Below are 25,092 nucleotides of genomic sequence, written 5' to 3' on the forward strand. Positions count from 1 at the left end.
AAAGAGAATGCAAAATACCATTGTCAAATTTGTACTTTATGAGAAAAGAAGCTTATGTATTGACACAAGAGTCTATTTAAAATCTACCATTTGAATGCCTTGAAATCAATGCAATTCTTACTGTCAAGATGACAATTTGCCTTGTATGATACTTAACAAAATGATAATGTTAATTCAGTCCCATGGAAGCGGAAATAATGAAGCTCGCAGTTCTTCTTTCATTGCTACCGCAGCAATAGGAGGAAGTGAATTGCTGGTTTGTAGTGCTGTGAGACTGAAGGGATAACATTTTAAACTTTGTAATAACATGAGTTACATGACCACCGTGTCAAGTGCATTTGATAGCATAAACAAAAACCGGCTGTGTGATTTCTTTTTGATTACAGAAAAATACAAAAAAATGTATGCATTCATGAGAATACATCAAGAGTGAGAGCTACTTTAATAGTTTGGCAGTTCCCTCTTTTTGAGGTGACTCAGAACAATTTGATGTTGCTTCCCTTCCCTTCACTACCCTGACCCAGATACTGCAAAAACGCACTAATACTACTACTACTACTACTGTGCACTTAGTAATGCTGCTACTGTTGCTTCAACTACTACTTCAACATCCAGTTATACTACTAACTCATACAGTTATTTTTACAGAACATTAATAACACACAGAAAGTTGCACTGAACAGCAATATGTGACGCCTCCAACTCTTTATCTGAAGAAGTACTAATATTGTTGTCCTTCAACACACACACACACACACACACACACACACACACACACACACAGAGGGCACCACTTGTTCTAAAAACTATCCCCCCTTCTCAATGAAAAATAACTGTATGAAGGAATGGAAGAAAGGCAGACAGAAATCAGAACTATGCCACACATAGACAGACAGAGGGGGAGGTGTAAAAATAAGAATTCAAAAGAACGAGTTAAGTAGAAGTGAACCGGAAGAGAGAAAAAACCTGTCTAGGAAATGAGAATACAAAGGCAGAAGTGCAAGTGGTTGATGTTAAACAATGTCATGACAGAGAGCGAGGAAGCTGTAAAAGAATGACAGCAGACTTCATTAAATAGACAACAAATGTACTTGTGAGAGTCAGGATTCAAGTTAATGAGAACAAGCAGATTGTTATAAAGCAAGTGAAAAGGATACTGACTACAGCTGGAATATGGGGTAAGTAATTTTCTAATAACAGTGAGAATGTTAATCCACTCAAAACTGTTTCTGCTAATTTTAAATGTATCATGCATGAATGACTGAAAATAGAACAGTGTGACTTTCTTTTAACTCTACAACTGACTTTGCTTTACAAGCTCTGCAGTTCTGATTACAGTACATTTCCTGCTGTAAGGCAAGTGTTGTGTTTCTACAGTTGTCACATATAAAGTAAAAATATCAAAGATGGATTATTTGTATTTTTTGTGAACAGAGTATGCCATAAAATTCTAAAAACATAAAAATACAAAAAAGCTGAGGAAGTCTAATGATTTTGAGAACTTCTATCACTGACAGGTAATAATACAGTCCATATTAGGTAGTATTGTGCTGAGCACAGGAAGAGGTCAAAACCTTTTTGGCAGGAAGTATATATTTACCACAGGCTACAGACTTTGCAAAACAAGTAGATTGAAAATGTCTCATTGTCATATTGGTTCATGGAGTAAGAAATAAGTATCTTCTTGTCCTTACAATTTCTTTGAAGCATTCAAACTTATTCAATACAAAATAATTTAAGTATTTTGCAATTGTCTGGTTGCATTTAAAATATTGAATTTCAAATGTGTATATACAACGTAAAAGATTGTTTTAATAGAATAATCCACCTAAAATAATAATACATCTTTGTCTAGTTATTTTACAATGGTTTTATGTAACTTAGTACATCTGTTGAGATTGTGTACTTACGTGAGTATTTCCACTTTGATGTCACAACATTTAAAAAAGAAATAATGTACTTTTTCAGTCACTAAATTTTTTGAATTTTTTTTTTCAGATTCAGATTTATTATCCAAAACATACTGTATGACTGATATAATAGGATCAATTTTATTTATGTAACTAACTTACTTTTACTCAAGCAAAATGTTAAATGCAAAACCTTTATTTGCAATGAAGTATTTTTAAATGGTGTTTTTACTATTTTGAATGAATCGGAATAGGCCCTCCACTAGATCTATACTATATAAATTACTTATATGAATCTATGGCCGACCGTGAAATAGTGTAGTTTTCAAAACAATCACTGTTGGCTTTGTATTCCATTGACATTTTGTGCCACGTCCATACTAAAAAACAAACACATTTTGTATAAAAGTTTTTTTGTACAAAACCCCTTTTTTCAGTACACAAAGACAAAGTTCTCATATATTAAAGGAGACCTATTATACTTCATTCTTGTATTATATCTCTCTCTCTCTTCCTTATAGATTCCGGTCAAACTTACTCTGTCTGTAGGTATCCTGAGATAAGATCTGTTATGATTTAACAATATAAATAAAATGTTATTCAAATTGCATATTTTGTGTATGTGAACATGGTTACATGGTTTAATGTAAAAAACACTTATTTTTACACTCATAATGCTCATGAATGCTGCACCTGCTGTTGGAGGGCCTGTCTACTTTAGCCCCGCTCCTGAAAGGCCCAGTCTGCTCTGATTGCCGGGTCTCCACATCTATGCATTTCACCAGTGTTGCCAACTTGCAACTTTCACACTTGATTTAGCAACTTTATTTCTAAAAAGTAACTATCAACACATTCAGCAAATTTAGGCCATCCGGCAAAAAGTGAAATATATTATAATATAATCTTTTATTCATTCCCATACATGGTGCTCAGATATAATCCCAGTCCATGGCTCTTCTGCCAATAGCACACGGTCTCTCTTCCTCTCCCCTTTGGCTCTGAGCAGCAGGCAGTTAGCCAACACAACCAATAAGTTTTATACAAATGATATCACCAATTTGCAAATGAGGGCATTACATAATCTAGCTACTTTTGGATTTAGTACAAGTTACTGTCCTTAGAAAAGAGTTGGCAACACTGGATCTCACTGTCTCTGTACATTCCATTGCAGCCGGAGACAAACTGTAATGGAGTATATAGCAGAATTGTACATTGTTAAAAAAACAAAACAAGAATAGAGGTGTACCTGGGGTTCGTTATATACAGAGTCTAACCCGGAACTCTGAGTTGACTTAAGATAAGTTGAGATGGGAAACTCTGAGTTTTCACTAAACCTGCTTTCTGAAACGGACCTCTGGTGTTAGCATGTAGCTACTTGTAGCAGGGTATGTAATATAAACACTGCAGTAGCTTGCCTGGAGCAGATGACCATATAAAGAAAACCGGATCGGGTGAGAGTAGTAAGAACTGTCGAAACCAAAGTGTTTAAAACAGTGTACAATTTAGCTCAGAGGGATTTCTTTTAACTACATTTACCTCAGTATTTGAAGATTTTTCCACGTTTAATATATACATACAACATTGTAACATTGTACATATTACAGGAAATACAGAAAAGCATAATAGGTTTCCTTTAAATGTTGTCTTAACACAAGGAGCTGTACAAGAGCTTTGTTTAAGTAAAATACAATCCAAGATGAATTAGTTAAAAATATGAACAAGTCCTTTAATCGTACAACCACCAAGGTTGTTTCTTCCTATCCTCTTATATCCTATTCTTACCCACAGGAGAGTTGAAATTAGGGCCCCTAGCAGTGGCAGGAAACTAAAATGTTCTCATACCTAAACCGTACCTGAGTTTTAAACACGTCGGTAACGTTGTGAAATGGTCAGTTTGGATAGAGTTGAGCAACAAAAGTACTTGGTTAGGTTGGGGAAAAGATCATGGGTTTTCTTAAAATAAGTATGCTTGTTACATAACTTTAATTACGTAAGTTTGTGACATAGTGTTTAGACATAATGTAATTACTAGGGATGAGCGAGTACAGCATTATCTGTATCTGTATCTGTATCTGTTTACCACATGAATTATCTGTATCCGGATCCGTACTCGGACTGGGCGGGGCCTAAACCGGAAGTGGTCAGATTTAACCAGGAAGTGGGTCAGGTTCTCTTGAAATGTGCGGGGCTTTAACCGGTATGTTATTTAAGCATGCAATTGATATAAGTTGATCAAAAATTGTTATATTTATTGCTGATTTGAAAACTATTTACATGACAGCATCAAGCTTCAGATCAATGGTGTTGTCATGGTAACAAACAAACTATATACAGAACGTTTTGCAACAATGAATACAACACATGCGGTTGCAATTATGAAGTAAAATGTAATGAACAAGAGTTTTCATACTCAATATAACTTTCTTTTTTTAACTTTTTATTTTTTTATGATCAGTGTGATTTTTTTTTTTTGGGTTTTTTTTTTTTTTTTATTTCCACACCGTGTGTGTGTGTGTGTGTGTGTGTGTAAGAGAGAGAGACAGAGAGAGGGGGCGGGGGGCAGCTGACAGTAAAAAAAAAAAAAATCTCCGATGGCAGAGACGCAACGGGAGTCGCATTTAAAACAAGCAGCATGTCTGAAACCACGTTCATCAGAAGTCTACTGGTTACTATGTAAGGACTACAAACCCCACGTTCACCAGAAATCTACTGGTTACTATGTAAGGACTACAAACCGAAGTTAAAAACAAACCTAAAGCTGAAGAAACCCTAAACGTTAACGGAACAGATCCACAGACCCAACTGTCTGCCTGACAGAGCGCGAGAGCGAGCGAGAGAGAGAGAGAGGGAGAGAGGGAGAGAGGGAGCGCATTTCTCCTTGTTCTGTGTGTGTGTGTGTGATTTATCCGAGCGGGTTTGTAGGCGGGGGGGCGCTGTGATTATCACAGAACGCTGCGCGGCCAGTTGAGGAGTTGTATTCAATCCGAGCACGGATATTGACTCATATTACTCGGATAATACTTGTACTCGGCAAAAGTGCTTTATCCGTACCGGATACTCGTTTCAGCCGGATACTCGGCTCACCCCTAGTAATTACATAAGTTAAGTAAGTTAACCTAAATAAAAGTAAGTCAACAATGACTTCTCGTTTCATATGAACAATCTTCTTGGGATAACTCTTGTGTTTGTTTTAACCATACATCCTCCCTGACCTTCTTCCTATGTGGACTTCTTTGCTCTTTACACTACGTCATCTGACTTCCTCCTTGCTCCTGTATTAATGACTATGGCCACTACAGGGCAGCATCTAACAAAAAATGTAATTAAAGCTGCAAGCAGCGTTGCACAGGCCCTTGCGCCTCACGCCCTTGCGACCGTGCATTTGCGCGGCACTCAAACACTGCAAATCGTCAGCAATGAAAAGGGAACTCCCTTCTGGGTTCAGTGATACCTCACACAAGACTCTACATCATACAGTTTATTAGCTGTGAAAGGGGGCGTGGCCAAAGCATAGGGGTCCGGGCAAACCTTTGCCCATAAAAAAGGAAGTCTCTGCTGAGTTAATTGATACCTCACATAAGTTATAGCGCTATAACCAAAAGTCAATATTGACCTGTATCTGTCCTCAGGCCTTGACTCTTCATTGTTATATCAAGCAGATATGACAATGGACACTGTAGTTTTTCTTTGAAATAACTTTTCATCTTTAACTTGTAAAGATGGCAGAGACCAAATTTGAAGTTGATTGGATGAATTGTCTAGGAGGGGTTTGTTAAAGTACGAAATGTGTAAATGGCCCAAATCACACTTATTTTAAACTTTCAACTTAAAATGGCAGACTTCCTGTTGGGTTTAGGGTATGGCTCCAATGAGCTTTTTTATATGTCTTGACATGTTTCATATGTGTACCAAGTTTTGTGAGTCTATGTTAAACGTACTGCAGGGGCTAAATTTTTAAAATTTTGTAGTGGGTGCTAGCTAGCCAGTTTTGGGCACCTATTCACAAAACTCCTAAAATACATACATTTTCTCCAAACTTGATGCAAATGCCAATTTTAGTGAGGTTTTAAATATGTTAAGCCCCTCAAAAAGGCGATTAATTTGCTGGATAAAGAATAATAATCATAATTCCTTCAGTTTCAATAGGGCCTTCACCACTGTCGGCGCTCGGGCCCTAATAAATAGACGAACTATTATGCAGAGTTGTACTTTCGATCCAGGGGGGGCAAGAAAAACTCATTGTACACATTGTAGCAGCTGAGGCCTACCACTTGGGGAACACAGCACGAGCAAATATGGAAAAATCAAACAAGCTAAATAAATGTATATGTTTATTTTTAAAGCAGATTTGAAATTACGTTGTAACAATTTTAATGTCCTATGGCATGAAAATTTCACTTTATGAGGTTTTTTAACATTAATATGAGTTCCCCCGGCCTGCCTATAGTCCCCCAGTGGTTAGAAATGGCAATAGGTGTAAACCAAGCCCTGGGTATCCTGCTCTGCCTTTGAAAAAATGAAAGCTCAGATGGGCCAATCTGGAATCTTTCTCCTTATGAGGTCATAAGGGACCAGGTTACCTCCCCTTTCTCTGCTTTGCCCGCCCAGAGAATTTGGCCCCCCCATGAAAGAGAGTCATTATGACTTTCAAACGAGCAAAGTGGCAATTGGTCAAAGAGCAGCATTTCATGGGACCTTTAACAATTCACCCATTTTGAAATCCACTTGTGGCATGGCTGTCTTGGAACAAAATAGACAGATGGTGGCAGAATGCCCCCACACTTAAATTCAACTAAAATGTAACAGTGACCAATCAATGTTTGACCTACAGTCTGTTGACATACCTCTCCAAACGCAGAAACAAAGCACAATCACAAAATAAAACGTTCTCGATCAGAAGATCAAAAAATAGGGTCACAGTGTGTTAAAGTTGTGACCATTATAATCTACAGTATAATTATTCATGTGACAATCATTGATACTGTTTAATTGCTCTATGAAAACAGCTGTTCATATTGTTGTTAGAAGTTTGATGAATATATTCTTGCAGTTGTTGAAATAATTAGATAAGGCTGATAAAGTTGAAAATGTGTTTTAATTAAAGTCAGTGATGAAGGGCAATACGTAAAGTGATATACACTGTGTTCCTAAAGTGGTTCTTGCAATAGAATGGTCAGAAACCAATGCACCTTTAGTTATTTTCATTGATTTATTTAATTTTGTATTCTTTAACAGTAAAGGATCATGTATGTCCTCTTCCATGTGCATTTTGTTTGGCATTCTTAGCACACAATGTGTGTTCTGCCCAGTAAACCGGGACTATAACTATATCTGCAGCACGGTGGCTCAGTGTTTAGCAATTCTGCCTCACAGCAAGCTGACACTGGTCACTGATCACTGGTCTGGGCAGTCTGGGTTCCCCCCTCCCCCAATAAAGACATGCATGCTAGGTAACTAGGACTACAGTTGAATATTAGCTGACTGGCTAACACTGGCAGATTTACAGAAATTTATGTAATATACATAGTTGAGGCTACTGTACGTACAGTACATTCATGAAACAACAGGGAGAGGACACCTCCATTTTTTTATGACCTTGTATTTTGCTGATGAATACACTGTAACAGTCATGTTTACAGTGTTCATTGAATGTATCACTTACTTATCTTTATAGTGTCTAGACTTAAGAGCCAATTTCTCTTAGTGTCTTTCTTTTCTTGGCACAAGGAACCAAAGCATAAGACTATCTGCCTCTGTAAAACAAAAAACAAAAAACAGTGAACATTTACGATCTACTGCTCTTAAATGAAACCATTCAGGAGGAGTCACTTGGGATTTGCACAAATGTACAAAAAAGCGAGCAGTGGAAGTCAAAATGTTACTCAGGAAATTGATATTTTAGCCCATAGGAGATAAAGGGAGAGAGTGAGAAAGAAATATTTACGCTTAATGGTAAATTTCCCTGAGTATTATTAGGATGTCTTCTTCTAACTTTTAAGGCAAAGAGTACAACTGATAATTTCTGCAAAAACTTAACCTAATTTTTTTGAATAGCATGATTATAATGGTTTCAGTTCAGAGCAGTGGTCAGTGGTCATGCATACTTTTAGGCTTCTTACACATTCAGTCGGTCCGCAATCGTATGCCACGTATTCTCTCACTGTTTCACTACAGCGGGCCTGTTTCATTTTTTTATTTTTTGATGTACTTCAGTCTGGCTCGACCTAGTCGCTCCTCCTCAGCCTGGCTTGGCTTGTAAAAAATGCATGAAATGCCCCACGCCAGGATGCACTGATTAGACTAGGTTGCTTTATCAGTTGTCTTGGATTTATATGTCCTTGCTCTCAACTTCCTTTCACACTCTTGTTCTCATAATTGCTCCTTCCCACAGTGAGTCTAGTATCTGTCAAGTAAGGGCAACAGTCATGCTGTATGATAACAATAACAAACGGTGGGTGCCAGCTGGATCAGATAGTCCCTCCTTCAGCCGTGTCCAAATCTATCACAACCCTGTGGCCAACACCTTCAGAGTAGTGGGCCGCAAACTGCAGGCCGACCAGCAGGTACAAGACAAGAGTACGCACGCACACAAACACAAACCCACGCACACTCTCTCTCACACACATGCACGCACGTGCGCAAGCGCGTGCGCACACACACACCACACACACACACACACACACACACACACACACAAACATACACATAAATGTTGCTGTGTAGTAATGATGAGACCTTTACCCCATCATGGCTTCTTAATTCTTAGAGATTTGCTACCAGAGGTTGCTAATCCTTTTAGCAATGCTTACATATTCAAAGTTAATGTGATGTTGTTTAGTTTAAAATCATTTGGAGAAAATGTTGTGCTCCTTTTGAAAAATACAGATTCTTCACCATCTCGTGTATTATAGTCACATTGTACTGGATGTGTACTGGATGACACATGGAAAACAACGTATATTACAGCTTAGAGTCTAACGAAATTCAAGTGTGAAAAATATAAACTAACACACATTTAAATCAACTCACATCTGGCCTTTCTGTCCATTTCATTGTACATGACATAATGACCTATGACCTAAAAAGTCATAATCCTCAATACTGCTTTTTTGTTCATGTCAGGTGGTGATCAATTGTCCCATTGTCAAAGGGATAAAGTATAATCAGGCCACACCAAGTTTCCACCAGTGGCGGGATCCCAAACAGGTGTGGGGGCTGAACTTTGGCATTAAGGAGGATGCTGCCCTTTTTGCCAGCTCAATGATGCATGCATTAGAGGTTCTCAATGCATCAGATACAGGTAAACACAGCAGGGCAAGAGGGCACATTAAAGGTGTTCTAAGAGGTGTTGGGTGACATTACTTCTTGTTGATGTTCAAAGCATTTTGAAACAAAACAAGACTAGCTTGCCCCTCCCTCCTCCTCATTTTGTCCCTTCTCCCTCCCTTCTGTGCAACAGCACGCTAACCCCAAAACCTCCCACCCCCAAATCCTTCTTGTTGGTTATTGGCTGGAACACTGGAACACTGTTTGTATATGTTTTGTGGTGCAGGTGAGCACAGTTTGTTTTTGTTGCCGTTTGTAGACCCTGGGCTGTCTACAGAGCCCGTGATTTTTTACAGTGTGTTCTGGGGACAGGCAGCTCACGTGTAGTGAGGATATGTTTTCTGCATGTGACAACAAATCTTGTAGCTTAAAACACGCGTGACATCGCTTAGAGCACCTTTAAACCCAAGTCAGGCAGTTTGAAGTGTTTCTGTGTAAATTATGCTGTAATTTTTAGTGACCGTGCTCCCATTTCTAAAGCATAAACCCAAATCAAACCCTATGTGTCTTTTAAAAGGGAATAGCCTTACTACTACTACCTAAAATCTTGACCTAGTCGAATTTCAAACAGCAGTAACTATGTTCAAGGCGAGGAATGATTTATTGCCTGGCAACATACAGAAAAGATTTTATGAACGAGAGGGGGCTACGACTTAAGAGGAAAGTCAAATTTTAAGACTCCAAGTTTTCGAACGACAAGGAAAGGTTTTTGTTTATCTGTCAGTGGCACTTAATTGTGGAATAAACTACATAATGAATTAAAGCATTGTCCAAACATATTCCCTTTCAAAAAGATGTTCAAAGAAATTACATTCCAGATGTACAGAGAAACAGGGCAATTAATAACCTGGGCTTGTATTGAATAAATTGTAGTAATTGTATAAATGTTGTTGTGTGGGTAAATATATGAATGTGAATGGAACTTTTGAATATATATTTTCATTGATTATACATTTATCATCTCTGTGGACTTATTATTTTGTAATTTATTTAATAGGGTAGAAAGGAAAAAGAAAATGATGGAGTTTTATTTTATTGTTTAATTGTTTTTTATTACTATTTTTTTCCGATGTTTTATTTTATTTACATGTTCAAAATAAAGATATCAATCAAAAAATAATTCTTAGGTCACCATGGAATTTGTTTTTATTTTTGTTAGTCCTGCTGCGTTATTTACTTAATACTGTTATGTTGTCACTAGCATATCTTTTGCTCAGTTAAAAGAGTAATACATTTTTTTTCAGTCAGTGACAACTCACTGATAAGCTGAAATCAAATGTGCTTACATGCATCAAAAGTACTTGTGTGAATAGACATTTTATCAGCTTGATAATACACAATGTATGCTATCAAAATGTATAGAGTTTAGTTGGGTATTAGTTGGGTTGGAGTACAACCATAACTGCATCTACTGCTTTCGTTTATTTTAAATACTCTTGATTCAGAGGAGCACATGTATCAATTACACACAACACTGTTTTTGTCCAGACCAGGCTCAGAATGGACCCTCTGCACAACTGGAGCTGGAAACCCAAAGAAGGTATGGTTTATCATAAATGATACTAAGACTGCAACTCATGTGTATTTGTTTATTTTCATTATTGATTACTGTATTGATTATTTTGTTCATTTATTTATTTAAACCTTTTCAGAAAATTATGAAAAATGCCACCATATCCCAAAGCCCAAGTTGATGCCAGAATAATTGTGTTTACCAATCATCACTCAAAGATCATATGATATTCTGTTATGTAATGGTTACCTGATAATCCACACATTTGAGAAGCTGAAAGCTATGTATGTAACCTGTATAGGCTCTTGTGCTTCATAAATTATTGATTAAAACTAATCCTTCCGATGCTAAATTGCACTGTTTTGCACAGATTTAGAAAAGTTGTGGAAACAGCCGAACATGTATATGAAAAAGCTTTTAAAAGCTTCCAGACATCCAACATTAGAACAATATGTCAATCTCTGTCCAGACTAGAGCGACAGAGGCAGGAACAGCAGGAGAAGGGGCATCTGGAGAGAGAGAGGCAGAGCTCAGCTGCAGCAGCTGCCCCTGCTGCTCCTCCTGCCCCGCCGGCTGCTCCACCCACCCCACCAGCACCTCCACTACCTTCCTCAGGACCGTGCCCACCTGCTCCACCACCACTTCCTCCTGGGGGCATGGTCCCACCTGCACCACCCCCGCCCCCTGCTGGAGGAAGTGGCGGTGGCAGAGGTGAAGGTGGAGGAGGAAATGATCTGGCTGCAGCACTGGCAGGAGCCAAACTGCGTAAAACAATCAAGGTAAAATACATACATTTTCTCTTTTCCACCAATTCTATACCATGATGCATACTTGCTCTACTGATAAGACTGTATGAAAAAGATGTAGCCTGACAGAAATTATGAATGATATTGTTTTCCATGTTCCCGTAAATGAGTAAGCCAATCAATTAACCAAATTTCTGTGAACATAGTAACTGGAAGTGTTTTTGTGTATCCAGGACGAGGGAGGAGCAGCAGCTCCATCCCCCAAGTCAGCATCTTCATCCAGTGGAGGTGGAGGAGGGTGTCTAATGGGAGAAATGAGTGCCATGCTTGCAAGGAGGTAAGTTATTGATTAAAGGAACATACCACTGTTTGTTGACATAGGGCTCATCACGGTCCCCCCTAGATGCAGATAGGTGGGCCAACTAATTTTTTGTCTTAGTGCATGCATTGTTTTAGTCTGGTAAAACACTGGCAGCATCTCTCACAAAATCCGCCCTGTTCATTGCCATTCACAGTCTACTGTAGGAAAAATAGCCAGCTATTCATGCGTTGATGGAAGTTGGGGGGTTTACGGTGGTGGTGCAATATCTTTGCGCCAATGTAGCAGTGCTTTGACTGTGCTTCCACCCAATTTAGTCTAAATCAGTATCTGCCTAGGAAAACGTCCAGTCTTAATCTGCATTGATATTTGTACCTGTTGTGAATATGCAGGCCACAAGAAGTAATTAGGTTGTTGTTGTTTTTTGTTGGCTCACTTTTACTCACAACATGCTAACCGGCAACATAGGATTCCATTCATTACGCTAAGCGGCGGCACTGCTTGCACCAGACTAAAACAATGCATGCACTGAGACAAAAATGCGTTGGTCCACCAATCAACAGCTAGGGAAGACTGTCAACCCTATTTCAACCAACGGTGGCGTGTTCCTTTAAGAGATATATGCAGTATGTGTGTGATGATCTGATGCTAGGGACTTCTTAATGTCTATAATACAACTATTTTAAATAGGAGGAAAGCTGCTGATAATCCTGCTGCAAAAAATGTAGAACCTCACAATGTAAGTCGGTGATTTCATGAATATTTGATTTACACTAAGCATTCTGTAATATTTGTAGAATGAGCAGTACAATCTAAAATACAAGTGTATGATAACTTTGTCTGTATATGACAGGAGGATTCCGACTCCTCTGCATCAAAATTCTCAGGACCAGGAGGTGAGTATAGTTTAGTATTGTTTCATCATATATGGTTTCCAAATCAACATGCTACTTAATTGTTTATCCTTTGTTGACAACCAAATATTGGCTTAACTTAATAATAGTTAATGCTACATATTAAAAGTAAATTGTCTATTAAATAACACGTTTTGTTTTATCGTATGACCATGTGCAGTAATAATATACGTATATAATCATATTTCATCAGAAATCAATGGAAAACCCAAAGAAAAATCTTCCACTATTCCAAGGTAAGAACCTGATTCATTAAACTTTCACAATATAACATGATTGATCGTTACATTGCAGTACATTCCACAGACACCTATCATATTTGGTGTTAAATAGCAGTCTTCCCTGAGCTATCCATACAAATTCAAAAATCTAATCAGCAGCTGTCTCAAAGGATCTGCATGTTTTTGCAAAAGACCCATCTCCTTAACAAACCATCAAAAGGACTCCAGCCCTAGCTCCTCCACTTCCACCTCCTCCTCTAACTCTGTCACTACCCCAGTGTCCAGGTATCAGTCCCCCCCTTTGTCCCCACCTGCCGCTAAGTTTCCTCTTGTCCCAAGATGTTACTTCTTGGTGCTCATACTATAGTAAGCGTACAAAGCAGTCGTACGGTTACTACAGTATTAGCCAATTAAATTAGCTCTGCATTCGTATCACTGCTGTTTTAGTTAGTGGTGTGCTGCAAAAAAATGACTCATAACAACAACTAAGCACTCCACAATTGGTTTATATCTGAGGCTGTAAATATGGCAAGAGACTGCTTAGGTGACAGTCTTCTCACAACATGTTGCCATGATAGGGCCCTGCAACTTCATTCATTGCATGAACTGGGGGAATTTCTGCTCATGAAGTCCAAATATTAGAGCAGTAATGAGTATTAGCATTGGTCTACCCAAGTAACATGTTACCATAGATCCAGGCTATTAACAGGAAAAACAGGACCTTATGATTTTCAGTTAAATTATACTAGCTGCAAGATCTGGTTCAAATGTAATTTGTTATGATTTAGGTATTTTGGTTTGTTTTCTGTGCCTTCTTATCTGGTATTTTGGTTCTATGTCTTGTCTCCTTGTGATTGTGTAATTTTTGGTCTTTGTATTATGTTTTGTTTCCTGTTTTATTGTGATGGTCTTGTTTTCTGTGTTGTCTTGTCTGGTTTTACTTCCTGTTTTCCCACCTGTCTGATTGTTCTGCCCTGCCCGGATGTGTTTCACCTGCTGTATCACCTGTCCCTTGTTTGACCGTTACCTCGTGTATTTAGCCTCTGTGTTCCCTTTGTCTTGTGTCAGATCATTTTGTGTCTGTTTTTTGGATGTCCCCTTGTCAACATGTTGTGTATTTCTCTGCTTGTTCCCTAAATTTTTCCTTGGTCCCAGTAGTTCTGTTTTATTTTATTTTTTTTTACCATCTATTTTGTACACTTTCTGTTTTAATCTTGGATCTTGGTTGTGGAATAAAGCTCTTGCAACTAACCTTCCCCCTGCTCTCCTGCATATGGGTCCACCATTCCCTGCACCCATGACAATATTTAATAAAACTTGAGAAAGTGGTTGTTCTTACTGAAGTATAAGCAGTTGTTGGGACAATGGAAGACCCATGCTAAACACAGATTATATTTACAGTTTTTAACTGTTGACTGCTGATGTTCTGGCTCTCTCTTTCTCTCACTTTACTAAGATTTGCCAAAACCTATAAAATGCTTTTGTTCTTTCTGTGGGAAATAAAGTATTGCTGCTTCTCTTGGCCAACTGTGTATTTGAAAAGACCTTCTTGATCTCAAAGAGTCGGTTTTGGCTAAGGGTAAACATTGTTTTTCTATCTTAGATTTAAGGTGGTGAAAAAGAACTCAGATGGTGCAGGAAGTAATTGTGATATGGAAAGAATCAAACAGGTTGGTTGAATTATTTGAATGTTCAACAATATTCTGTAACTCAATGTAATAACAGTAAAGCTCTGTTTTCACTTTTTTGTTAGCAGAATAATTACTTTAATTAATTAAAACGTGGCATTTGTACGGAAGAGGATTAGGGCCACATGTGAAAAAAATGTATTGAGTTCTGTGTTTGAAGTAAGAATTCTGAAGAAAAAAGGTAAGAATTCTGACAAAGTCCTAATTCTGACAATCTCAGAATTCTGAGAATAAAGTCAAATTAACTTAGAACTCAAATACATGTTTCACATGTGGTACTAATCCTCCTACATTTGTATATAATGAACAAAGATGCTAAAAACGATGTCATTAGATTCGGCATGTGTTTTTACCATTGTCATCAAAAGCAGGTTGCAAAGTCATAACCTTTTTGTCAAAATGCCACTATTGTGCCATGTTATCATATTGCCTTAAAGCTGTTTACTAAAATATTGATTAACTTTAATTATGATGTAAGATGTATCAGGTATGATTTTTTTTTGCCAAGGTTTTATGGTACTGCTTATATCTGTATGTTTGAAGGAAATTGTTGAAGAAATGAAAAAAGAACTTCAAAAAGTGAAGGAGGAGATTATCACAGGTGAGTTCTAACTTGTATGCTGCCTGTTGTCATTTGTTTTATTTATGAAGCTTGTATAAAATATTAATATTCAAAGAATGGTTTTGTGTTTACTTGTAAATAACTCTTTTTCTCTTTCAGTACTGATCCATGAGCTGCAAAGTGCACAGCTAAAGGTTGAAGACTGAAAGACAAAGAATGGATAAAGAGACCAAATAATAAATGTGAATGTTTTATCATGCTATTCTCAGGCAATTTACATATTTACACCTGATAGAAATTGTGCTAATACAACATAGTCAAAGTATAAATTCTAATATTGACATTTATGACACAAATCTGTTAAAGATAAATGGGCCAATATTTTATGTATTTCTACACATTTCCAAAAACTTTTTAAGAAAATGCATTGTTCTCTAAAGAATCATGACTCAATTTTGTACTTATCAAGACATGTTGCATTTGAAAAATGAACTTCGAGTGCTCTCTGGTGGACAAATGTAATGGAGGCACTGACCTCAAACATATCTTGGGCATTTCTGTAAAACCATTTATTTTTATCCAGTACAGCATATGCAACAGAAAAACAACAAACTCCCGCTTTTCCCCTGCAGGATTCTCGTGCTGTTGCGCTCAGTTATGTGCTTACATCTGCAGAGAAATAACACTGCAATATTTTAGTAATCTTTTACTGTTAAAGGAAGTTTTTTCTAAAAATATTCATTTACAAGTCAGAAAATCTTCACCTGGGAAGTATAACTTATAAGAATGCATTAAATTGTATTTGTTAATCATGTGTTTTGTGTTCAACTTAAATCCAACTTGCAGACAGAGAGAGATAGAGACATGGAATCTGGGGCAGGGCTGAAGCCAGTGCTCCTGCTCTAGATGAGGGCCTACAAACAGGCTCCTCTGAAGCCTGCACAGTGGTAACAAGGCATGATGGATCCAAGTTCTCATTCTGTTTACGCCAAATTCTGACTCTATCTGAATGTCTCAACAGAAATCGAGACTCATCAGACCAGGCAACATTTTTCCAGTCTTCAACAGTCCAATTTTGGTGAGCTCTTGCAAATTGTAGCCTCTTTTTCCTATTTGTAGTGGAGATGAGTGGTACCCGGTGGGGTCTTCTGCTGTTGTAGCCCATCCGCCTCAAGGTTGTGCGTGTTGTGGCTTCACAAATGCTTTGCTGCATACCTCGGTTTTAACGAGTGGTTATTTCAGTCAAAGTTGCTTGTCTATCAGCTTGAATCAGTCGGCCCATTCTCCTTTGACCTCTAGCATCAACAAGGCATTTTTGCCCAAAGGACTGCCGCATACTGGATGTTTTTCCATTTTCACACCATTCTTTGTAAACCCTAGAAATGGTTATGCGTGAAAATCCCAGTAACTGAGCAGATTGTGAAATACTCAGACCGGCTCGTCTGGCACCAACAACCCGGCCACGCTCAAAATTGCTTAAATCACCTTTCTTTCCCATTCTGACATTCAGTTTGGAGTTCAGGAGATGGTCTGGACCAGGACCACATCCCTAAATGGATTGAAGCAACTGCCATGTGATTGGTTGATTAGATAATTGCATTAATGAGAAATTGAACAGGTGTTCCTAATAATCCTTTATATATATATATGTATATATATATATATATATATATATATATATATATATATATATATATATATATATATATATATATCCCCATCCTTTTTAAATAAGAAAAAAACAATAGCCATGCTGCTATGCTATGTGCAATAACAGTTATGTTACACTTGAGGTTGTTTTCTCGTAAGAAAATACTGCAAATAAAACAACATTTGCTGAAGGGGGATCAGGAAGCGACAGCGGCAGTTGGTTTGAATCCACGTGTGTTGGTGTGTTTTGTACCATTTGACAGGTTTTGCAGTTACGGTTGCCAAACTATACAGACAATGAGCGGGACTTTGGGACTGAATCCAACCAGGCTCCTCGGTGAGGGGATAGCTTTGGGATGGCTTCGGGAGGCAGCCAAGGGAAAAAGGGCAACAAAACGAGTGAAGACAGCAAGAAAAGGGACAGCTCAAATAAACCAAGTGATGGTGACAAGAACCAATATAATAGGAAGATGTCAAAGTTTTCTGATGGATGAGGATTTAAGTTTGGTGTTAAGTTTAAAGATGAAGCTGTAAACCTTCTAGACCAGGGGTCTTCAACAGGGGGTCCGCGACCCCTAGGGGGTCCGCGGAGGTACTGCATGGGGGTCGCAAAAGTTTTGGTTGATTAGACTTTTTTATATATCCCCCCCCCCCCCCCCCCCCCCCCCCCCCCCCCCCCCGCTGCAATTTTTTCCACTAATTGAAATGTCTTTAAATACACATTAACATGAATTCAACACACTGTAGTAAACAGATAAATGGAGGCAGAAAATGTCTTTCAGTCATCAATGCACACATGGCACTATAGGACCAGTTTGATATAACACAATTTTATACAATATATATAATAAGGGGGTCCCCGCTCCATCTCGCCATCAGTTTGGGGGTCCTTGGCCTGGAAAACGTTGAAGACCCCTATTCTAGACTGTCTGATGACATAAAGGATAAAATGGGAAATGTACTTAATGTTGAGAAATGGAAATATAATATATATATATATATATTATATATATATATATATATATATATATATACTGTATTGCTGTGTTGATGGCATTTAAGGAAAAAACCATGCCAACAACAGTATACATTGAATTTATGAGTTTGCTGGTGAGAGAGTACAGACGTGCCGATGACAGACGTACCGGTGATGGTTTGGGCATATGACAGTTGCATGTAGAAGGAATAAGAGATGTGGAAAGTATGGGGGGTCCATGATGTTGCACAATGCAAGGTTGAGGAAACAAAGTGTTGCAATTGTGATGGTAACCATATTACTTTTTTCAGGGGGTGTTGGCATCATACAAAAGCTGTGGAAGTGGAAAAAGTTTGAGCTGGAGAGAATATGTCTCATGCAGATGCATTAAGAAAAGTGAAGGGCAAAGGTGGAAGCTAACAGTCCAGTGAGTGTTCCTTCACTGCCAGAAAAAAGGAGAACAATGCAAATAAAGTAAAAACAGTGAGGGGAATGGGATTAGATTGATACTCTTAGATCCAATTAGATTGATAGTCATCCTTTTCCAATACTTTTAAGGTTTGGGAAAATTATTATTATAGAATATTTTAAATAAATTATTAAATATCAGATCAAGCAATACCAGAATAATTTAATTACATATGTTATAGTGGCCTTGATATTGTTAATAGATGAGTGGAACAACAGTGTATGTTCAATGGTATTAGGTAGAGCATATGAACGCAAGACAAAAAAAACAGGGCATGTGAAAAAGTAGTGAGAGATAGGAACTGTGCTTACAGAGGGTGCCCAACAGAGAATAATGCAATAGAGTACAAAAGGTTCAGGGCTAAGGCAAGAAGAGTGATTAAGACATGCAAAAAAGAGTGTTGGAGGACCACTTATGGAAAATTGGGGGTTGACACAATTGGTGAAATATGGGCAGCAGCTTACTGTTCGTCAGAAGTGATAAGGAGAAGGCCAGTATTGGCGGAAAAGGGAGTGATAGCTAAAAGTGATATAAAGAAAGCCAAACTGTATGAAATTAAGTTTAAGGATGGACATGGAGAACACATTTTGGGGATGAAGGGGATGAAGGATGAACTTGAGATGACAACACAGACAATGTTAATTTTTAATGGAAGATCTGTAGTCTGGCTATCACCAGACCAAGCCAAGCTCGATAGATTTGAGATTGAGCAGTCTGCTCTGTATTTTCTCTGCACAAGACACATGACCAACGGGCATAAAAAAGAACTGTGCAGAGCCATTAAGAATAGGGGTGGGGGAGACATCACCAGTGAATACTGGCATAAGCTATGTAATATTTAAGAGACTAGGTGATCCAGTTTTAGAGGAGATATCAGCACTTATGAATAATGTATGGAAAGAAGGAAGGCAGTAGTGATCCCAATTTTGAAGCCAGGGAATGAGGCAGCACATCCAGGGTCATATTGCACTGATGGCGGTGATGTGTAAAATAATGGAAAGAATTGTAACAGATAGAATAGTGTATAAACTGGAGAAGGAGGGATGATTCATACATGGTGCTCAGATATAATCCCAGTCCATGGCTCTTCTGCCAATAGCACACGGTCTCTCTTCCTCTCCCCTTTGGCTCTGAGCAGCAGGCAGTTAGCCAACACAACCAATAAGTTTTATACAAATGATATCACCAATTTGCAAATGAGGGCATTACATAATCTAGCTACTTTTGGATTTAGTACAAGTTACTGTCCTTAGAAAAGAGTTTGCAACACTGGATCTCACTGTCTCTGTACATTCCATTGCAGCCGGAGACAAACTGTAATGGAGTATATAGCAGAATTGTACATTGTTAAAAAACAAAACAAGAATAGAGGTGTACCTGGGGTTCGTTATATACAGAGTCTAACCCGGAACTCTGAGTTGACTTAAGATAAGTTGAGATGGGAAACTCTGAGTTTTCACTAAACCTGCTTTCTGAAACGGACCTCTGGTGTTAGCATGTAGCTACTTGTAGCAGGGTATGTAATATAAACACTGCAGTAGCTTGCCTGGAGCAGATGACCATATAAGAAAACCGGATCGGGTGAGAGTAGTAAACTGTCGAAACCAAGTGTTTAAAACAGTGTACAATTTAGCTCAGAGGATTTTTTTTAACTACATTTACCTCAGTATTTGAAGATTTTTCCACGTTAATTATACATACAACATTGTAACATTGTACATATTACAGGAAATACAGAAAAGCATAATAGGTTTCCTTTAAATGTTGTCTTAACACAAGGAGCTGTACAAGAGCTTTGTTTAAGTAAAATACAATCCAAGATGAATTAGTTAAAAATATGAACAAGTCCTTTAATCGTACAACCACCAAGGTTGTTTCTTCCTATCCTCTTATATCCTATTCTTACCCACAGGAGAGTTGAAATTAGGGCCCCTAGCAGTGGCAGGAAACTAAAATGTTCTCATACCTAAACCGTACCTGAGTTTTAAACACGTCGGTAACGTTGTGAAATGGTCAGTTTGGATAGAGTTGAGCAACAAAAGTACTTGGTTAGGTTGGGGAAAAGATCATGGGTTTTCTTAAAATAAGTATGCTTGTTACATAACTTCAATTACGTAAGTTTGTGACATAGTGTTTAGACATAATGTAATTACTAGGGATGAGCGAGTACAGCATTATCTGTATCTGTATCTGTATCTGTTTACCACATGAATTATCTGTATCCGGATCCGTACTCGGACTGGGCGGGGCCTAAACCGGAAGTGGTCAGATTTAACCAGGAAGTGGGTCAGGTTCTCTTGAAATGTGCGGGGCTTTAACCGGTATGTTATTTAAGCATGCAATTGATATAAGTTGATCAAAAATTGTTATATTTATTGCTGATTTGAAAACTATTTACATGACAGCATCAAGCTTCAGATCAATGGTGTTGTCATGGTAACAAACAAACTATATACAGAACGTTTTGCTGATGGCGGTGATGTGTAAAATAATGGAAAGAATTGTAACTGATAGAATAGTGTATAAACTGGAGAAGGAGGGATGATTCACGCGGATGCAAAGTGGGTTTTGCAGCGGTAGGAACACTATGGACTCTGTGATCTCCCTGGAATCGGATGTAAAGCGAACCTTGGTAAATAGAGGGGGAATAATTGCAGTGTTTCTGGATATTGAGCAGATGTTATGGAAAGAGGGGCTAATCATAAAGATGTATGGTGCAGGGATATGAGAGTACATGCTTAACTGGATACAGGACTTTTAAAAAAAAAAATAATTTAGGTTGGGGTGTTTTAGCAACACATAGAGTTTTTGTTTACTGTTTTTTTTCAGTGTCTTTATTTTGAATTCTTTTTACATTTCAGTACAGTCATATTTCCCTCTCTGTTCTTGTAGCAGTAAGACCCTTCTGTTTTAGATATTATTATTATTATTTGTTGTCTGCCGTGCCGGCTCAAATTCCAGTGAGCTGGAATGAGCTAGAAACATGAAACTTGAGGGAATACCTGAAAATTGTGTGCATGTGCTTCTATGGATATATGAACCAAATCGACCACATGATGGCGCTGTAATTAAGGCTTCGAAATGCAAACTTTGAAAGGCCACGCCCCCCACATCATAAGTCTGATTGACTTAAAACAGGTAACCTTAACACAGCTGCATCTTAACACAAATGCAGCTGTGTTAAGGTTACTTAATGTGCAATACAAAAACCCTCAAGGTCATTAAGGTCCGCCTAGAAAATCTTTCCACCGTTTCAAATTTTTTGAAAAACACATTTTTAAGATCCTCTCCTACACCGTAGCTCCGACCAAATTTTCAGTGAATCATCAATGGATCAGCTTATTAAAAGTTGCATAAAGCGTGTCTAAATTACTTTTCAAGTTATTGACCAATGAACTTCAAAAGGGGGCGTGGCTTTGCACATAAATGAACACAAATCAGCAACTGTAACAAAACTCACAGGGTATGTTTAGATAACTGCCCCAGAATATACCCAAAAGGTCTTATATACATACACCACTAGGGGGAGCTACCAGCGAAAGATTGGTGGCATTACACACTTTTTACTGTAAAACACATATTGTCCAATATTTACAAATTTCTCAGGTATGTCCTCATAAGTACCTGAACCACGCCCTGAAAGTTACATTCAAATTGGCGCTATAAATGCAAACAACCTGCAGGTGATATAGCACAAATCAGGCTACAAATGACTAAACGTTTGTCCAATCAACTCAAAACATCCAGGATATGTCTACATAATGACCTCACACATACACAACGAGTCTCATTCAAATTGACCGCTAGGGGGCACTTTAAATGCACAATAACTGGACGTGGAATGAAGCAAAATCAAGGTTTGAGCTTGTAATCGCAGTTTACGGCTTTATTAGCAACTGTTTTTGTGTTGGTCAACTGCTTTTCTCAAATTGACATTTGTTTTTGACAAATCATTTTTAGGCATTTTAAACATAGTGCACTGTTTTTCCAATCATTACTAAGCGTGCAGGATAGGTTTTATAACGAAGTTGGACCACATGTGTGAAATTAATTTGAAGAAAAAATGATTGAGAAAATTGAGATTTGCAATTGCAATTGCTATTGAGAAAAAAGGTTTGAACCCGCAAATCGCGGCTTGCGGCTATATTACTGGAAATGTTTTTGGACGTATTATACTTTGATTTTTGTGGAATTGTTGGTATAATGATGGTGATGGTTAAATTAGCTAACCTTTTGCTGTTTATAAATTGGATGCCACATGCATTAAAAATGGAACACCACAAGGAAGCGTAATCACTCTGGTCCCCTTCAATGTCATGGTATATTACATCTTTAAAGACATTGGACCGGGGTTTGGCAGATGATGGAACAGTTTGGAAAAGAGGTAGAAATGTCAAACACATACTGGAGGCATGAATAAAATAACAAAAAAATAATAAATGTGATGTTGTCCCTATCAGGAAGTGGGGTGATGGCCAGAATACACAACTGATGATTTACAGGGCAATGGTCAGATCGAGATTACGTTTGTGGGGCCTTTCGTACCACCCCAAATCCATCCACACTTATAAAAATGGGGGACACCCCTCTGGGAATTAGAAGATCCATGTTGGCAATGCAATATTTTTCTAAACTGAGGGGAAAACATATGAAAGCTAGCTTTGGAAAATGCTTGTGAATGGGTGGGAGACGAAGTGAAGAGGTAACGTTATCTTTAAAGTAAATGATTGAGAAGCTAGAGTTTGGGGAGGAGGGGGTTGCACCTATAGTTCCCTGGCCAGCTATACCACCGTAGATTTTACCGACGTCAGAGATTGATTTGACTATATTAGAGTCAAGAAAATCTCATAAGAGCACTGTAGCGTATGGTGAAATAGTTTGGCTCAAGACCCAAAAACCCTGAATTTAAGGTTGGCATTTTACATCCCACATTTGGGGAAAATAAAATGTAAGGGACTGTCTGAGGGTGTTTTACTAAATACTGTACATCAACAGAGTTGATATAATATGGGCTCTGCAGTGGGTAGAGGAGGTAAAACCAGGGAGAGCAGTGATATGCTCAGACTCTGCATCAGTTTTGATGAAACTGACGGAAGGGATGTTTGGAGCAAGCATTGTCTGATCTCATGGTAGAGCTTTTAACAATATTATTCAGAATTGAACAGGCAGGAGAGTCAGTTCCTGTGGGTTCCAGCCCATGAGGGCATGAGCTTGCTGATGGGTCAGCAAAAAGGGCTTTAAAAAGAGAGGTTGACTTGAGAGTGAAGTTAGGGTCAACTGAGTGTCGGTCCTTTATTAATAAAAGCTTTACGGCTGTGTGGCAGGAAGAGTGGGCAAGGGGAAAGCATTCAGAAAAATCTGATAAAGGGCCATTGTTATTTGGGGAAGGAAAGAAGACCTCAACCATCATGGTCATGATGACTAGGTTGAGGCTGGGGCATTGTGGATTGGCAAGGGACTTGATGGGCTTTGTGGAACATGTAAACAACAACATACATTAACATCTACTAATTTCCCAGAAGAAAGAGACGGTATACAGCAGTGAAAAGCCTGAACACAAAACAATACCATTGAAAACCCTGTGAAATCCTACAGAGAACCCACCTGGGACCATTAAAGCTGTTCTAGAATTCATCAACACAACAGAAGTTTTCTATGGAAACAGGATACTAAATGGTAGTATATATTTTGCCCTGTGGGTGGCAACATTGTGCCGTAAAGGCATCTAGACTGACGGAAATTAGAAGAAGAAGAAGATTCCGTGGTGTTTTTTTGGATTGATTGCTCTGGATCTAGCTAGCCTGTCAAAACTGCATTCAAACGAGAGCAACGTGGGATAAAGTCAGTGGAATGTGCCTTACATCTTGTTGTGTAAAATGTATTGGACTACGAGATAAATTGAGTAGCTTGTAACTAATAGCTAATAAAAATAAGGTTATTATTATTTTATTTTTTTACTAACGTTACCTCGCTATTAGCAAGGCTAGCTACATCAGTAACCTACAAGAAGGCATAGCTAGCTAGCTAGTTATACTCGTTAATGTAAGACAGTGGTCAATAATAATACACAGTTCCAATGTATGTTAACATTAGAAATGAAATTCGTTAATAACATTACGGTACGTTGGCCAATGGAAAGCATAAGTGTGTCTTTTTTACTGTCAAAGACTAGCTAGCTAATATATGATTCTCTAACGTTAGCTAACGCTAAGCTTAAAGGTGAATTGGCAAAGTTAGCTACTTCTATCTTAAAATACATACAACTTATTTCAAATTCACGAATTAGTAACTGATGTAGTGGTGTATCAGGTGCACAGTGATGTTATATATAGTTTTATTGTCGATGTTTGTTGTTGGTTATTAAGTAGATTTACATTTACTAACTTATTCTCCCATAAACTTCGTTGACAGAGCAGTGAACGCATCACTGTTAGCATACAGCTAACAGCTGTCAGCGTGCTAACAGCTAGCTAGCTAGCTAGCTAACATAACTAACCAGTAACCAGTGTCAACCGTTGTCTTATTACATCCATATAACGTTAACTCACCAGTGTCAACGTTAAATGGCATGCTAGCAAAACAACCAACAACAACAACAAGGCTAGATTTGCTACTACGTAAATGTCTTCTTATCTCTAACGGAAGCCATAACGTTATATTTTCCAGTAGCGTTCATTAGCTAAGCGTTAATGTAACATTACATTAGTTTTAAATGTAACGCTAAGTTGGCTCTTCTCCCTGCAGTAAACCTTGCTCTGTTCAAAAGCCAGATCACACACACGAAACACGGGGTAGGTA

At 38.2% G+C, this 25,092-nt stretch overlaps 2 protein-coding genes across 8 annotated transcripts in view; both read left to right on the plus strand.

The window, feature by feature from the left end:
• Positions 1 to 920: 920 nt before the first annotated feature.
• On the plus strand, positions 921 to 16,075 carry LOC116673147 (vasodilator-stimulated phosphoprotein). Of its 2 annotated transcripts, XM_032505316.1 has the most exons (13): positions 921 to 1,178; positions 8,302 to 8,473; positions 9,033 to 9,210; positions 10,725 to 10,776; positions 11,219 to 11,528; positions 11,729 to 11,832; positions 12,505 to 12,553; positions 12,668 to 12,710; positions 12,922 to 12,964; positions 13,142 to 13,234; positions 14,553 to 14,619; positions 15,181 to 15,238; positions 15,359 to 16,075. In XM_032505316.1, the coding sequence occupies exons 1-13, from the start codon at positions 1,174 to 1,176 to the stop codon at positions 15,403 to 15,405; spliced, it is 1,221 nt and encodes a 406-aa protein (XP_032361207.1). In that variant the 5' UTR covers positions 921 to 1,173; the 3' UTR covers positions 15,406 to 16,075. The 2 variants fall into 2 exon arrangements, with proteins under 2 accessions (XP_032361207.1, XP_032361208.1); XM_032505317.1 differs by lacking the exon at positions 13,142 to 13,234.
• A 7,790-nt stretch (positions 16,076 to 23,865) lies between these two features.
• LOC116673142 (RAC-beta serine/threonine-protein kinase) overlaps positions 23,866 to 25,092 on the plus strand; it is a 42,809-nt gene continuing 41,582 nt past the window's right edge. Inside the window, exons 1-2 of one of the 6 annotated variants that reach the window (XM_032505308.1) lie at positions 24,026 to 24,135; positions 25,039 to 25,085. The gene's annotated coding sequence lies outside the window, so the exon portion shown is untranslated. Of the gene's footprint in view, positions 24,229 to 25,038; positions 25,086 to 25,092 lie in introns of those variants that run through there. The other 5 variants (XM_032505306.1, XM_032505309.1, XM_032505307.1 and 2 more) reach the window with 5 other exon arrangements.

The sequence above is a fragment of the Etheostoma spectabile genome, chromosome 23, assembly GCF_008692095.1.
Source record: "Etheostoma spectabile isolate EspeVRDwgs_2016 chromosome 23, UIUC_Espe_1.0, whole genome shotgun sequence".
NCBI classification, from domain to species: Eukaryota; Metazoa; Chordata; class Actinopteri; order Perciformes; family Percidae; genus Etheostoma; species Etheostoma spectabile.